Source organism: Primulina huaijiensis, chromosome 6, assembly GCF_012295235.1.
Source record: "Primulina huaijiensis isolate GDHJ02 chromosome 6, ASM1229523v2, whole genome shotgun sequence".
In the NCBI taxonomy this organism is placed as follows: domain Eukaryota; kingdom Viridiplantae; phylum Streptophyta; class Magnoliopsida; order Lamiales; family Gesneriaceae; genus Primulina; species Primulina huaijiensis.
In genome coordinates, this window is record NC_133311.1 from 15,557,187 (window position 1) to 15,571,643 (window position 14,457).

General features: G+C 32.6%; 1 protein-coding gene across 1 annotated transcript in view; it reads right to left on the bottom strand.

Moving 5' to 3' along the window:
* LOC140979670 (transcription factor PIF1-like) overlaps window positions 1-6,243 on the bottom strand; it is an 11,444-nt gene extending 5,201 nt beyond the window's left edge. Inside the window, exons 1-2 of the mRNA XM_073445176.1 lie at window positions 5,592-6,243; window positions 4,799-5,513 (exon numbers count right to left, since the gene is read on the bottom strand). Of these exons, the coding sequence (XP_073301277.1) occupies window positions 4,799-5,513; window positions 5,592-5,692 (816 nt within the window). The 5' untranslated portion in view covers window positions 5,693-6,243. The remainder of the gene's footprint in view (window positions 1-4,798; window positions 5,514-5,591) is intronic.
* Between the last annotated feature and the right edge of the window lie 8,214 nt (window positions 6,244-14,457).

Genomic DNA, 14,457 nt, shown 5'->3' on the forward strand with positions numbered 1-14,457 from the left:
ATAATTCTTCAATATTAACCAATTGGCATGATCGATTAGGACATCCTGGTTCAACAATGATGCGAAGAATTATAGAAAATACACATGGTCATCCATTGAAAGACCAGAAGATCTTTCAGAATAATAAGTTTCAATGTAAAGCATGTTCTCTTGGAAAACTTATTATAAGACCATCACCAGCCAAAATCCAAACTGAATCACCAATGTTTCTTGAACGTATTCAGGGTGATATTTGTGGACCAATCCATCCACCATGTGGACCATTCAGATACTTTATGGTATTGATTGATGCCTCCAGCAGATGGTCACATGTATGTTTATTGTCAACTCGAAATGTTGCATTTGCAAGATTACTTGCTCAAATAATAAAATTGAGGAATCAATTTCCCGATTATACAATCAAGAAAATTAGACTTGATAATGCTGGTGAATTTACTTCCCAGACTTTCAATGATTATTGTATGTCTATGGGAATCATTGTTGAGCATCCTGTTGCTCATGTACATACTCAAAATGGATTGGCTGAATCATTGATTAAACGTCTGCAAATGATTGCTAGACCAATGATTATGAAAACAAAGCTCCCTATTTCTATATGGGGACATGCAATTTTACATGCTGCTTCATTAATTCGCATCAGACCAAGTGCATATCATAAATACTCCCCATTGCAGCTTGCATTTGGTAAAGAACCAGACATTTCTCATCTGAGAATTTTTGGATGTATGGTGTATGTGCCTATTGCACCACCTCAACGAAAGAAAATGGGACCTCAAAGAAAGATTGGAATTTATATTGGTTATGATAGTCCATCGATCATTCGATATCTTGAACCACAGACAGGCGACGTGTTCACAGCACGTTTTGCTGATTGTCATTTTAATGAGGAAATCTTCCCAATGTTAGGGGGAGAACAGAAACATACCGAAAAAGAAATTACATGGTATGTATCATCATTGTTACATCTGGATCCAAGAACAAAACAATGTGAAAAAGATGTACAGCAAATTGTGCACTTGCAAAGAATAGCAAATCAAATACCAGATGCATTTGCAGACACAAAAGGGGTAACTAAATCATATATACATGCTGCAAATGCCCCTGCTCGAATTGAAATTCCGAAGAAACAAATTGAAGATAGTCATGATGTCATTAAACGCCTGAAGCGTGGAAGGCCAGTTGGTTCCAAGGATAAAAATCCTCGAAAAAGAAAATTCATAGAGAAACACAATGATCACAAAATAGAGAATGATGTTCCTGAAGAAACACATAATGATCACAAAATAGAGAATGATGTTCCTGAAGAAACACATGATGATGAAAATGTTTTGTCAGAACCACAAACTGACGAGAATCATGAAATCTCTATCAATTATATTAATACTGGAAAAATATGGAACCGAAAAGATATAGAAGAAATTGATGATATATTTTCTTATAATGTGGCAATCGACATCATAAATGATAATGAAGATCATGAACCAAAATCTTTTGGTGAATGTAAAAATCGGCAGGATTGGATAAAATGGAAAGATGCCATCCAGGTTGAATTGGATTCGCTAAATAAACGTAATGTTTTTGGACCTATAGTCCTTACACCTGAAGGTGTAAAACCTGTTGGATACAAATGGGTTTTTATTCGAAAGCGAAATGAGAAAAATGAAATAGTAAGATATAAAGCTCGACTTGTTGCACAAGGTTTTTCTCAAAGGCCTGGAATTGATTATGAAGAAACGTATTCTCCTGTGATGGATGCAATTACGTTTCGGTATTTGATTAGCTTGGCAGTATCTGAAAATTTAGAAATGCGTCTTATGGATGTTGTTACAGCCTACTTATATGGATCACTTGATAGTAATATATATATGAAAATCCCTGAAGGATTTAAGATGCCTGAAGCACAAAGTTCAAAACCCAGAGAATGTTATTCTGTGAAATTACTAAGATCATTATATGGGTTGAAGCAATCCGGCAGAATGTGGTATAATAGGCTAAGTGATCACTTGATGAAAAAGGGATATGTAAATAATTCAATATGCCCTTGTGTTTTCATTAAGAAAACAACATCCGGATGCGTAATTATTGCTGTATATGTTGATGATTTAAACATCATTGGAACAAATAAGGAAATTCAAGAAGTTGTGTCATACTTGAAAGAAGAATTTGAAATGAAGGATCTTGGAAAAACCAAGTATTGTCTGGGTTTACAAATTGAACAAAAAGAATGTGGAATATTTGTTCACCAGACAAATTATACAGAAAAGATCCTTAAACGTTTTAATATGGACAAATCAAATCCTTTAAGTACTCCAATGGTTGTTAGATCATTAAACATAGAAAAGGATCCATTCCGTCCATGTGAAGATGATGAAGATATTCTTGGTCCAGAAGTACCATATCTAAGTGCTATCGGTGCCCTTATGTATCTTACAAATTGTACAAGGCCTGATATATCTTTTGCCGTAAATTTATTGGCAAGATTTAGCACATATCCAACAAAGAGACATTGGAACGGAATTAAACATATATTCCGTTATCTACGAGGAACGACAGACTTGGGACTTTTGTATTCAAAAGATGCTAATCCAAGTATAATTGGTTATGCCGATGCTGGATACTTATCTGATCCACACAAAGCACGTTCTCAAACTGGATATGTATTTACTCGTGGAGGCACTGCAATTTCTTGGCGTTCACAGAAACAAACACTTGTAACAACTTCATCAAATCATGCCGAGATTATTGCACTACATGAAGCAAGCCGTGAATGTGTGTGGTTAAAATCAATGACTCAACATATCCAAATCTCATGCGGATTATCATTCGACGAGAAGCCTGTGATACTATATGAAGATAATGCTGCATGTGTTGCTCAAATGAAAGAAGGATACATAAAAAGCGACAGAACTAAACATATTCCTCCTAAGTTCTTCGCATTCACCAAGGAGCTTGAGAAGAATAAATGTATTGATGTTCGTCACATTCAATCAAGTGAAAACTCATCAGATCTCTTCACAAAGGCACTTCCTACGACAATATTCAGAAAGCACATATATAATATTGGGATGCGCAATCTACGAAATTTGTGAAGAATTGTTCGTGTCAACATGAGGGGGAGTTTACGTGACTGCACTCTTTTTCCCTTACTATGGTTTTTATCCCAATGGGTTTTTCCTAGTAAGGTTTTTAACGAGGCAGTATAAAAACACGTAATGTATACAATCATTATGATCATCATCACAAGGAGGAGTGTTGAAAAATTATTTAAAAATGTGTTAAATATTTGTGTTGAAAATGTGAATATTGAATGTTGAAAATTAGGTAAAATTAGGTGTTGAATATTGAAAATTAGTGTGTGATGATGTAGGTAATGATGTATTTTATTTTTGGATTATTTGTAAAAGTTTTCTATAAATAGATCTCTCATTTGTGAAGAAAATCACAATTGAGTTGAGAGAAAAATATTATAAAGTGTGTAGTGTGATAATTTTAAGAGTTTGAGATTTTTACTTTTTACCGTAAATTTTTACTTTTTCACAACAGTTGTAGATTTTTTATTGATCGACATTTACAATCAAAAAATTAAATATAAAAACGTTCATCATAATAAAAAGATGGATATATTTATTAATGAAAATTATTACATCATAATTTACAAACAGCCCGAACCTTGTTCTCTATTTAAAAAAATCTAATTGATTTGGCTGAACTATTAACAATTCGGGGCCGTTTGGATAGTCGGAGACCACAACCTATCAAATGGTTTATATTACATTCTAAACTATAACTATAAAATTGATTTAAACAATTTATAAGACCAGATATATATTATAAATATCATAAACTATAGAATTTATTAATATTACTTTATCTTGTTAAAATTTAAGTTGATTTCATATTTTATATACAATTCATAAATTAATTTCAATGCCCCTGAGTATATTATAAGAGTATTTCTCTTGTCAGATGCGCACACACGTGTGTGATGCAGATCGACCAAAACTATACCCAAAGTTTAAATAATTATTTTTAACATAAAAAATAATAATCATGGGTCATATGAAATATGATATTTGTCTTACAAATTATTCCGTGATACGATCACGTAATTGTTTTTGAGATATTCTAAACAAATCTGAACATAAATTAAGGTTTTATTTGGATTAGATCGTTTGAAATTTTGAATCATGGATTTCAAATATATTTGAAATAACTCTAATGGCCGAGGAATTTGGAAGACATTGATTTGGTTTACAAGATAATTTAAGATTGAAATGTTGAATTTAAAATCAATTGGTTTGAAAATTATCCAAACAATTTGAGTTGATTCGTGAGAAGAAGTCGAATATTTGAAATCGAAATTCATGAAATCCTTCCGAGCCTAAACAATTGGAATGGAATCTCAGCAGCGGTTTATGTTTTCCCAAAGAAAATAGAGTCACATGTATCTATGATCTATCTATCATATGCTTACCTAACCATTTACCAAAAACACAAAAATTCTTTTGAGACGATCTCATTGATCAATTTTGTAAGACAGATATTTTATTTAAGTCATTTATAAAAAAAAATATTAATTTTTATTTTAAATATGAATAAAATTAACTCTTCTAACAAAAACATCTCACAAAAAACTTGTAAGATTGTTCTTACACATATGGTGCTAAAATTGGGTCAATTATCGAATTATATATAATGTATGAAAATAAGGGTTTTATTAGTTAAAATAGTAATAATCTCAGTTTTGAATGACCCTAGAAATTAAATAGCAACAAGACTATTAAATAAAGTTGCTGACCTCCTTCGGGTCGCTGTATCCAGCTTCTCTTCCTTTCCGCTTCCGGTCTCCCGGCGGCGGCAGCTTCGGTGGCGGAGGACGACGATCACCGCCGGAACTGAAACTTGCTCCGGAGCAGCTGGGCGAGGACGTAACGGTGTACTCAGCGGGACCTCCAGCCAATTCTCCGGCCTCCACCAGAGGGCAACTTTCGACGTTACGTTCAGAAACGTTCACAACCGGGGTCTCATTCGACTCCACCACGGTCAATGCCCTGGCATTCTTCATCCCCGCCGCCACGCCTGACATCGGCAGCCCCGATTCGTCCCTTACCCGTGTCGGTATCCGTGAGATATGGGGGAAGTTCTGACGGCGTGGGGAAGCTTGAATCGGGGGCGCGGCAATGCGAATATCGACCACCGGCCGCGGCGGAGCGATGGTGGTGATAGGTGGTGTTGATGGAGGAGGAGCGGAGTATAGAAACTCTGCGTACAAGTCGCGGTCGAAGGAGGAAACATCGAGCGGGTACTGAAGCCAAGAACCCATCTCATCCTCCTGCATGAACAAATGCGGCTGCGTCGGTTCCTGTTCGCCGCCGACGGTTCGGGTCTCTCTATGCTCCGCCGTAATCACAGCCTCGCAGCCGTCTCCTGTCGGAGCTCTCTTCGACGATTTCTGGGTCTGCGCCACAACTTGCCCATTCTGCCATAGCAGCTCCATTATCTCCTCTTCATCTCTGCAAATAATCCAAATTAAGTGATCACACAATCAATTTCTAGGGTTCCAAATCATCCCAAACAAGAACAGTGCTTACATCGCAGGCCTCTTGGGTCTGGAATTGGATAAACCAGAAGACGTAGGAATCGAAAATTCATCTTCCACCTCTTGAAAATCCGGAACACGATGATTCATCATCCCTGCCTCTCAATTCATCTAATATTCAAAATCACGCGCACACCACGCTCTTCAACCAATCATATATAATCCAAAATCCAGCACAAAACAACCAATCCTCACTCAAAATTCATCATCAAATCCCTTTCAATACCAAAAAAAACCAATAAATCACCTACGTTTGTGTCCTTTGCAGTACGTAGGCTATAGATATGGAAATCCCACCAAAATTCTTATCTCTTCCAAATCGGGAAAGGGTCGAGTAAATTGAGAAAAAGGGAACACACCATTAATTCATGTTGCCATCTCTTGAGCTCTGGCATCTACAGTCAATCTAATCTAAGCTTAAATTTTTGGGTTGGGTTGTGTTAAATGAGTAGTTGCAGGGAAGATAAGGTGGTGGGTTCTCTTTCTGTGCGTTGGTTTTCTCGAATTTGGAATAGTAATAATAATTATTTGGGGAAGAAGAAAAGGACGAAAGTGATGCTGACAGTGTGAGTATCGAACACAGTGCCCGCTCTCTTTCTGTCTTCTTCCTTCACTACTTTTCACATTTCTTCATCTTCACCTTCCATTTTTGTAGCCAAACCTTCAATCATCATCTTTATTTATAACTAATCTAACTATTTTACACACAATAATAAAAAAAATTATGAAACGATCTCACAAATTAATTTTATGATACAAATTTCTTATTTAAATTAACATGAAAAATTATCACTTTATATGTGAAAATTATTACTTATTAATATAAATATGAGTAAAATTAACTCGTTTCACATATAAATATATATGAGAATATGTCACAAAAAACTTAATATATAATAACCAAATATTTGATAATATTGGAATCCCATGCAACAATCACATATAAATATATATGAGAATATGTCACAAAAAACTTAATATATAGTAACCAAATATTTGATAATATTGGAATCCCATGGAACAACTAAACATTACCTAAGAAGTCGAGTTCTCAAGTTAATAAATGATTTTTGGTAGGCATGGAAGTTATATGTTAATTATTGAGAATTTGTTTTTTTTATGACATTACAAATAATATAAATTACTTGATAAATGCTATTAATGATAGTAGGTACGCATAATAATTAATTATTTGATAAATGTTAATAAATGACATTAATCAAAGTTTAAATTCGTGTACTCATTTTATTTTTACACATATTTAGAACATTTCAATAAATATATTAACTAATTTTTAAAAAAAAAAATTTAAAAAAAAATCAATTTTGATTCGAATTGGTCGTGAATCATGTTTCGTATCAAGTAAACTTATAAATACTAGGGCTTTTTCGCTGGTTTTGCATGTATATACATAAAAAATTTGTGTTAATTTTTTTCTTCGCTATTATTAATTTCTAAGGTTTTTTATATAATAAAAGTTTTTATGTTAAAAAATGATATCATCATTCAAAAATTCAGAATTCTAGATAAATATAAATAGATATTTTAGAATAGGTCTCTTGTGAGACGGTCTCACGAATCTTTATCTGTGAGACGGGTCAATCCTACCGATATTCACAATAAAAAGTAATATTTTTTCATGGATGACCCAAATAAGAGATCTGTTTCACAAAATACGACCCGTGAGACCGTTTCACACAAGTTTTTGCCAATATTTTAGTAGTTTAAAAAATTTTGGAAAGTGGATTATGCTAATTATAAGTGAAGCTAAAAATTACGAAAATATATTTTTGTGATATTGTTATTGAATACAAGTTGTAGATTTTTATAATTTGAGAGAGGTGTTTTTTGGCATTCTAAAAAATTAGCATGATACCAAAGTTAAGTGTTATAGTATTAGGGATGGAAACTTTCCTTACGAGTTTGGGGCCTCACGGGGAAAACCTGAAATGGGATGGGGATCTCCGATTTTTTCGGGTTTGGGTTCGGGTTCGGGGATTTTTTCAAATCCCCGATGTAGCTCAATGCGGGTATGAGATCACTATCCCCATCCCCGAAATCCCCGAACCCGTCCCGAAAATAATATCATTAATAAAATAATAGTATTATTAGTATTAATAATATAATAATATTATTATTTTTTAATAATATTATTATTTTTTTAAATAGTAATAATAATATTATTACTAATATTGATATTAATATTAATATTAATATTATCTCTAATAATAATAATAGATAATAATAAGTTTTAATTTGAGAAAATCTCCGAATTCATAGTCGTCTTGCTATATTAATATTTTTGAAACGGAGATGTGCGCGGGGATGGAAAGTTGATCCCCGAAGTTTCGGGTTTGGGGATCCCACGAAACCGTAAAAACGGAGATTGGGATGATTACGGGGGTGAGAATTAGGATGACAAACCCACCCCGCCTCGACTCATTGCCATCCCTTTATAATATAGATAGTATAGGTGACTAAATTGTAACTTATCGAACAAAGAAATAATAATTTAGATTCAATAATTAAGCATAAATCATATTCTATATATACACACATATTACCATGTCTTTATATTAGTGGACGGACACTGCCCAATTCGTCAATCGTATCTCTTTTCTGGATTTTGAATTGCACTGCAACAACAGTCATGTCATATAGTTCGATCTAGATTGACGCGACGACGTACCAATATCATTGTTAGTAGAATTAATCTTTTTTCCTATGAGCTTGGTAGTGCTAACCCAGAGTAGCATCGGTACATGAATCTCTGGTCATTAGTGGGAGTTGGTACCCGTATTTAGATAGTTTATTTAATCTATCTATCTAATTTGCTAGCTTACCACGCATGAGAAGGAAGAATAAGAGCCTTACAGTCCTTAATCTTTCAATAAACCAAACTAGCCAGACTTATCAACTCACCTATGATCCAAAAGAAAAAGTTAATGATTTAATAGAATCCTAGGGTTCGAAATGGCCTATCGGTTCACAACTTACATTACCTTTACTAAAAGAATTTCCTTATGGATGGCTCATACATGAATTGAATTAATTTCCGGCTCTATTCATGTGTCGATAGTTTGTTCAAAAAGACTGGATTCACTATAGACGAACATGCAAGATAGCCTCATTTGATCAAAGGTCACCGAGGAAGGAGTTTACGGAGAAATAACTAACTAAAGTAGAAAGAGCGAGTAAAGAAAATCCTGGCCCTAAAGAACTTCTTTTGCAGATGGTCCTTTTTTATAAGCATGTAAACTACTGGTCCTATCGAAGCTGGACTAGCTTCTAAGATCCCATGCTAGCTATTTCTTTCTCCCAAAAGTGGATTGAATGGATAACAGCCCATTCATATTCCATTCTTTTAAATTACCCTCCACTGATTCACTTGAAGCGCGGTTTAGAAATGAAAACTTGACCATTCTCCCATTAGTAGAGGTAGCAATAGTGTAAACGAAGACCCGCCAACTTGGTTTGACATTTATTTGCCATGTGGCCAAAACTACCACATTTTTAGCAAATACTAGGCAATTGTTCGTATTGCAGTAAAGCTATAAGAATGTTACCCCTTGGTTCTTTGCTATAGAGTCAATTTCGAGTCTTGAAATAGTGTTATATAGGTGATTTGCAACGTTCAAATTTGAGTGGATATATTTAGATCGTGCAAAGTTGTTATCCAAAAATAGTACTCGGTGTCATGTGTCTTTTGCTTTTGCCAAAAATTGTACACCACATTAAACGACCATATTAATTTATTTTTATGCTACAAAACCTTTTATAAACTTCAAGTTATGTTGATGATTGGTCTTGACCAATCAGGGATGAATTCAGAGTTTTGTTGAAATTTCAAATATGCCAGGTCTATATATATATAATTGTGATATGATGTACATCCACCGTGAACACTCATGTAAGCACCGATGATATGTAACTCACCTATTAGATGTCACACACACACACACACACANTTAAGCATCGATGAGGTGTACACCTATTAGATGTCCAATTTTGATATGTTTCATTACATCTAACAGATGAGTGTTAACTAATCAATACTCATATAAGTGTACACGATGGATATTTATCATATCACAACTACGGAAAAGAAATTTAGGATACATTTGGAATTTAACATTCAAAATGCCAAATTGATAAGATAGATGAATTGACTTTTAAGAAATTAAATCATCGTCGAAGTAGATTTGTCAACTGAAGGATTCTCTTTCTTTTGTTTTTTTTTGAGCAAAAGATTTCATTAAAAATCTTTTTTTCTTAAAGGATTATCTTTTAATTCATTCATGTAAAGGATTATCTTTTAAAGGATTCACAATTGTCATTGTGAAACGATTTCATATAAACAAGTTTGAGATCATAAAGTAGATCTTTTTTATTTATTTATTTACATTATTTATGACCAAAGTTTGAGAAAAAAAATATCAATCTAACTTAGATATAATATGCATCACAATTCTTATTGCTGCAAAAGCTAAAATAACTTTTTCTTGTCCGAGACCCCATCGCGGGGAATAAGAATAAATTGAAGTAAAGGTATGGAGTAATACAAGTTGGGAGATATTTTTCTAACGAACCTAAATTTTGAATAAAGTGGATGGTGATTGAGATATGATTTTATATATTTTATATAAAAAAATTTGAAATAATTTATGTGTGATTTTGATCTTTTTATTTTAAAAAAGGCAAAAATTTGTGTGAGACGGTCTCACTGGTCATATTTTGGGAGACAAATCTCTTATTTGGGTCATTAATGAAAAAATATTACTTTTTATGCTAAGATCATTATTTTTTATTGTGAATATCGATAGGGTTGACCCGTCTCACAGATAAAGATTCGTGAGACCGTTTCACAAGAGACCTATTCTTAAAAAAAAAATCATAATTTAATTTTGAAAAATGATGTAATATGTAAGTCAATCTATCAATTGTCGGGATACTTTTTATATGTAGGAAAATTTGAATTTAATATCTATAAATTTAAGCTCTCGCACGGTGACTTATGATGGATTTCAGAAGCAAAGTTCAATATTGTCTTCATTTTGAGTGTGATTATGTCTTTTGTGAGACGGTATATTATGTCCATATTTACAATAAAAGTAATACTTTTAACATAAAAATAATATTTTTTTATGAATGACCTGAATATAAGATTCGTCTTATAAAATTGACTCATGAAACCGTCTCACAAAAGTTTTTGAATTTGAACTTATTCTATGTATCAAATCCTTCGATCTTATGCAAACTAGGTCGCATTTGGATAGAAATGTTTCTGAGCAATGTTTAAATGAATCGATTTGATATAACTTCTACAGCTAAAAAATTTTAATGCTTTATTTTTTTTATTCAGAAACAAAATAAAATTGAAATGTAAGTATTTTATAGAATTGAAAATTGATTGATGATATTAATTTGTATTAGAGCAGTTGTTTGCTTTTGACTTTTAAGTCGATTTGTTTGTTCAGTTGGCTTTCTATTTTGATTTTATGTTTGAATACACATTACACATGTAATGTTCGAAAGTAAGTATAAATAATAGTAAAACTTGGCCTACTCATGATTATGTTATGGTTCAAATGGGCCATCTTTGTAGGCCCGGCCCAACATGACTTTGTCAATAGTCAAATCTAATAAATATTATTTAAATTTTTATTATATTCAGTATAATTGTGTTATAAATCATAAAATAAAAAAAAGAGAGATGAGTAAAAATAATTAATAAAAACAAAAAGAAAATGAGTCAATATTCAGTTGAAATTTTCATTGAACACAATCACATCATTTATATGGAAAGATTAAAAAATATAAATTTTTATATATATTATTTTGTCATATTTATCTTTATTACAAATATTTCAAATCATCGATAATAAAAATATATTTATAACAAATTGACTGATTATATATTATTTTTAATTTCTTAATAATACAGGAGTTTTAATAAACTCCTCCAAAAGTCACCATCCCAAACAACTAACAAGGGCTGAAAAATGCAACCCAAATACATAAAATTATTCACTATAATTTTCGAAAATAACAGGTCATTCAACAAATAAATAAATGTCTCCTAATTTACCAGTAGATCAAATCATAAACCTCAATCAAACTTAAGCATGATATAATATTCTAAATCAATAACTCAAAGGAAAATCCTTTGTGTCAAATACTTCATAAATTAAAATAATTTGCGGAAACATAAATGGCTTGGATAAATTCTCCCCATCCCTGGACCGTCCATCCTCGCTAGTCAATACTACCTCAGTCTTCCTCACCTTTACCGATGGAATCTAGTGATCTTAGGAGCTCATAAAATTGTTCTAGACATAACAAATAATATATAATAAAAAGAGACATGCCTGGAACTCATTATCCCTAACCATATTGAAATCAAATATAATCACATAAGAAAATTTTCGAAAAATGCATAAAATATCTCTCAAATCTTCAAACATAAATTCCATATCATTTCCTCGCAAAAATATTTATTTAAACTTATGAAATATGGTTCAATTCCTTGCAGTCAGTAAATCGTTTGGCCAAACAAATGATACCATGGATCCAGGTTTGGCAGATAGCATCAACCTGAAGGCCGACATCCAAAGCCCGTAATCAATCAAATTGATAGACGCTCCCCCAACTTGAAATCCGAAACAAAAAATCTGTAATTAATCAAAGTTGTAGAGGCGCCTCGACTATGAAGTCGAAACCCAAAATTCGTAAATCATCACAACTTGCCAAATGACATAATTCTTGAAAGGGCTGATATTCGACTAATATCTCATTGTAACACTCAATTAAAATGCAATATCAATTCAGGTAGATATCATACAATACATAATACTATCAATGACAGATGCATATGGAATGTGAGTCATGGTTTCTATCTCTTCATCAATCTTAGGGTACAAACTTAGATAGATTCACGCCATTACACATTGGGAGATATAATTTCTTGGACTCCTCTATAGAAAAACTCCTCAGTATGGTATCAATATAAGTATATTAGGTAAGCCTTAGCATCCTCTTTGATTTATCTCTATAGATCTGTATTCCTAATACATAAGATGCTTCATTCATATCTTTCAGGGAGAATTTACTAACTAATCATATTTTAGTTGACTGCGACATCCCTACATCATTCACAATGAGTAATATGTCATCAACATAAAGTATTAGGAATGCCACAAGACTTCTACTAATCTTCTTCTATACACAAGGTTCCTCAGGCTTTTTGACAAAGTCAAACTCTTTGATAGTGTTGTCAAATCTGAGGTTCCAACTCATGGATGTCTATTTTACTCTATAGATGGATCTCTGAAATTTGCACACTTTATGCTCACTTATACTAATATGAATGCTTCAGACCGAGACATGTAAATCTTTTACTTAACAATGAGACATGTAAATCTCTTACTTAACAATGTTTTCACTTCCATATGTTATATTTTATAGTCATACCATGCTGCTATGACTAGCATTGTCCTAATGGACTTGAACATTATGATTGAATAAAGAAGTTTCCTCATAGTCAACATACTGTTTCTGATTATAACTTTTTGCTACCGATCTTGTTTTGAAAGTTATTACCCTCTTACTAGCCCTCAGTTTTCTTTTGTAAATCTATTTGTTTCATATGAGAACAATTTTCTCAGGTGGATCTACTAGTAACCATATTTGGTTCGAATACATGAAGTTCATCTCGAACTGCATGACTTCAAGCTATTTCGATAAATTGTCATTTGATAATGCTTATTTGAAGTTTGTGTCTTAGTTCACATTGTTATTATATTTCAATTTTTGAAGACCGAATTATAACTCAAGAATAGAACTTTAGACAATGTCTTGGATTCAAGACCCAATTAGAACACCACTCTTTTAACTCAAAAAAAATTTCATTGTTTTTTTTTTCTTTTACTTATAGTTCGAGACTTAATTATAACATCATTGAAAAAATGATGTATCCTTTTTGGGTCAGTTAAAAAAGTAGGAGTGAGATAGAAAGTATTTAAAAAATAAGGACTCTGACTTTTTTTTTAAGAAACAAAGAGTTGACTTTTGATTATTATATTAACAGCAATTAAACTTAATTAATTCTCCTTTTTTTTTCTTCTCGATCGACACACATATTCTCTCAATTAAAATTTACGAGTCTTTTTCCCCAAATCGAGATATTGAATAGACTCAACAATCAATTGTCGACCATTGTTTGGTCGACCAAAGCTTGGTCAAAGACCAAAACTTTGGTCGACCAGTTGTTGGTCGACCATTGCTTTGGTCAAAGACCAAAGCTTTGGTCGACCATGGTCTTTGACCAAAGCTTTGGTCGACCAACAATTGTTGGTCAAAGACCAAATTGCTTGGTCGACCAAGCAATTTGGTCTTTGATCAGACCAACATGTTGGTCTTTGACCAAATCAATGATCAACCATTGGTCGACCAAAAGTTTGGTCGATTCACGTTTGTGTCGACTAAAACGTGGTCAAAATTTTCTTTTTCAATCAGTCGATCGATCAACGAAAATAAACAATAAATCGAAATAAATGTTAATATTATCAGATTATTAGTCATTACGTCGATTTGTGTTGAGAATTATAATCGGAAAAGAAATGAAAATGGAGTCGACGGAGATGATTTAGGTTGAGTCGACTGATGAGAATAAATTACGTGTTTAAAATAAATGTATATATAAAATCAAATTTAATGATGTATTTACACTTAAAACACAAAGACATTTAAGTAAATTGAGTCATGATCCTTTTTTTTTAAATACTTCATATTGGACTCCTTTTCCCCAAATTTCCCCTTTTTCCATAGGTAAAATGGAAACTTAAGTTAAACCATATATA